This window comes from Colossoma macropomum, unplaced genomic scaffold, assembly GCF_904425465.1.
Source record: "Colossoma macropomum unplaced genomic scaffold, Colossoma_macropomum, whole genome shotgun sequence".
NCBI lineage: Eukaryota > Metazoa > Chordata > Actinopteri > Characiformes > Serrasalmidae > Colossoma > Colossoma macropomum.
The window spans coordinates 5,201,555-5,204,240 of record NW_023494808.1 but is presented as its reverse complement, the minus strand read 5'-3'; the positions used below and the strand labels follow the sequence as shown (position 1 = coordinate 5,204,240).

At 36.4% G+C, this 2,686-nt stretch overlaps 1 protein-coding gene across 1 annotated transcript; it reads right to left on the bottom strand.

The window, feature by feature from the left end:
* Window positions 1-998: 998 nt before the first annotated feature.
* LOC118797773 (polymeric immunoglobulin receptor-like) lies at window positions 999-2,013 on the bottom strand. The gene is made up of 3 exons (XM_036557034.1): window positions 1,974-2,013; window positions 1,488-1,583; window positions 999-1,385 (listed from the first exon to the last, which is right to left on the bottom strand). The coding sequence occupies exons 1-3, from the start codon at window positions 2,011-2,013 to the stop codon at window positions 1,048-1,050; spliced, it is 474 nt and encodes a 157-aa protein (XP_036412927.1). The 3' UTR covers window positions 999-1,047.
* Between the last annotated feature and the right edge of the window lie 673 nt (window positions 2,014-2,686).

Below are 2,686 nucleotides of genomic sequence, written 5' to 3'. Positions count from 1 at the left end.
GTGCGCAGAGAGGCTAATGCAAGCAGACACGAGGCTGGGAGCTATTTCTCACTATTTTTCTGTCTTATACATCCAGGTATGATCTTAGTGGCTTCTGTTGTTAAAAAGCTTCAGTTTCATTCATCTGCTCTTGTGTTTTGGAGGCGTTTCGTATGAAAAATATATGTAAATTGCTGGAAACAACAGGGAGCTAATCTCAGAATGGTATCTTTGGATAAGTTATATGGCCAATGAGTAATATTATATAAGTTCATGTGTCCTTTTATTATATTCCGAGCATGTAGCGAAATGATATATGCATGTTTGTTTATATATGCGTGTGTGTATGTACATGCTTACTATTTTTATAAATAAAAATGTATGATAGTAGCAACATTCATTCATGTTCATTTTTTTATAACATAGTTAATACTATACACATTGCAAGAGTGATTATTGGTCTGGTATTTTTCTATTTCTTTGTCTTTTATTTTATTCTTATTCTGTCTTCCTTTTTCATGTGTTATATGAGAAAAACCTGAATTGTCAGTGGACAAGATAGTACCAGTGTAATTAATTAATCTAAAATATTTTGTTGTTATATCAGTCTGGTACCAACATCCAAGCCTCCTGAGTATTTTTCTTCAACACAACACAACACAACGCAACGCAGAGTAAGGGTGACTGTGTCCTCCTCACATAACCCAATGCAGATCGGACCGGCTACATATATACTCTTTTAATTCTCAAGTTCTAAAGCCATAATGTTTCAATGAGTGACATCACTCAAAAATGGAACCAGTACAAATGATAATTCCTATGGCAAATCCAGCACAAATGAATAGCAGTATTTTTATTCCATTTCTGGTCACATGGGGGGGCCCTGACATCAGTCAAAAAAATGTCAAACATGAAACAAATTATAATAATAATAAACAAAAGAAACAATTATATTTTAATTATATAAAATATTTTTGACATTTTAATGGTTTACAAACTAGCTTAGCATCAGACAACTTATCTCCACCCAACACCAATAAACACTGAATACAGGAAAAGTTGTAAAAGTTAATGTATCTCACCAGAAAGCTGTAGCTGAATCTCTGTAAAGAAGGACTTATGACGGATTGCATCCATTTCTTTCCCAGCTCCACAGAAATAAACTCCTCCATCATCTTCTCTCACGTCACTGATACTCATACTGAGAATTTTAGATCTTCTGTGATCCAAGATGGAGAATCTGCCTCTCTGAGTCTCTGTGATATAGATCACCTCAGTAAAATATTCTCCAGTCCATTTAGAGAAGAACTTCACGTTTTCCTCAAACTCCTCTGGATATGAGCAGCTGATGGTGACAGTCTCTCCCAGATAACCAGACACAGTCTTTGACCCCAAACAACATGGATCTGCTAATCATACAAAATAAATGAACTCCAGGTCCTAAAGTAGATAAAAGACTTTCACAAATGACTTTATGACTTTATTCATAGTATATCAGTATTTCTCACCTCTTTTCACTTTCAGGTTCACAGTGCGATTCCACACTCCAGTCTCTCCACACTGATATGATCCTGAATCCTGTAAACTCAGGTTTCTGTAGATCACTGCAAATACACCAGGATAGTGAAGTAGAGAAAGTCTATCTTCATGAGTCCATGTGTTTGGTGTTTGTACATATGTATCTTTCTTTGTTGTCACCTTCCAGAAATATTTGTTAATCCTTCCATTCTCCGGATGATAGCAGTAGATCATGACACTACCTTCTGAATAGCCAGTCACATTGAAGCAGCTCACTTGACCTGCCAATCAAATTAAAATTTCTTACTCTTCTATCTAATCTCATTAAATTTCACATTAAATTCTCTAAATTCTACAGTTTGCATTAAAACAACTGCAGCAGGAAAGCTTTCAACATTCCAAAATTTGATTCTTATGTTCCTCTGTAAAATAAACTTCAAATGTATAAATCTACAGTTTGAAGTAGAATAACTGACCTGAGATCAGGTAGAGGGTGAAGATGAGGAGGATCTTCATCCTGAACTGAACTTCAGCTTCACTGATCTTCACACAAACACTAACCAATGTTCACTTTTGTTCTCCTCAGAGTTAAATTGTACTTTTCTCTGTAATGTGTCGTCCTCTCTGTGTGTCTCCGTCTCATCTTCTTCTCTGGTTTGGATGGTTTCTGTTTCTCTGGAAATCACCGATGTTCTCACAAACACCAACGTTCACTTTTGTTCCACTCAGAGGTAAATTGGTTGGTTGCTGCTTCTCTGACAAGGGTCAGTTTTCCTCAAACTCATAGCTCCTCCCAGCAGCATCACTGACCACAGACCACATTAAACACACAGGATGTCCTGAGATGATGTTTGTGCTGTGACACTGCTAGGTAATATCATGGCTGCTGGACCACTTTCATAGTCACACTTGAAGAGCAATAATAAATGTTTCACATGAATTGTTTTTTACTTTTCTAATATTTGGTCATTTTTAAATGGGATACAATTACAGTTCATGATTATTGTTGCTGCTGTCATGTTTGTAATAGTACCTGATGACTATATTCATAATCTGATTATGCTATTTCGTGAGTCGCTAGGAAATAAGGACACTCAGCTTATGCACCATCCATTGTGCTTTATTAACAGCTGAGTTGGCCACAGCTTCACCGTACACAAACAGGGCAATTAGGCTAACAGCAAACTCA

Excerpts from the sequence above, each read along its gene's own strand:
- LOC118797773 (XM_036557034.1), bottom strand. The coding sequence starts at position 2,013 with ATGAAGATCCTCCTCATCTTCACCCTCTACCTGATCTCAG. Across the intron at positions 1,584-1,973 it reads CACCCTCTACCTGATCTCAG|TGATCTACAGAAACCTGAGT; the intron begins GTCAGTTATTCT and ends GTGTATTTGCAG. Across the intron at positions 1,386-1,487 it reads GAACCTGAAAGTGAAAAGAG|ATCCATGTTGTTTGGGGTCA; the intron begins GTGAGAAATACT and ends TATGATTAGCAG.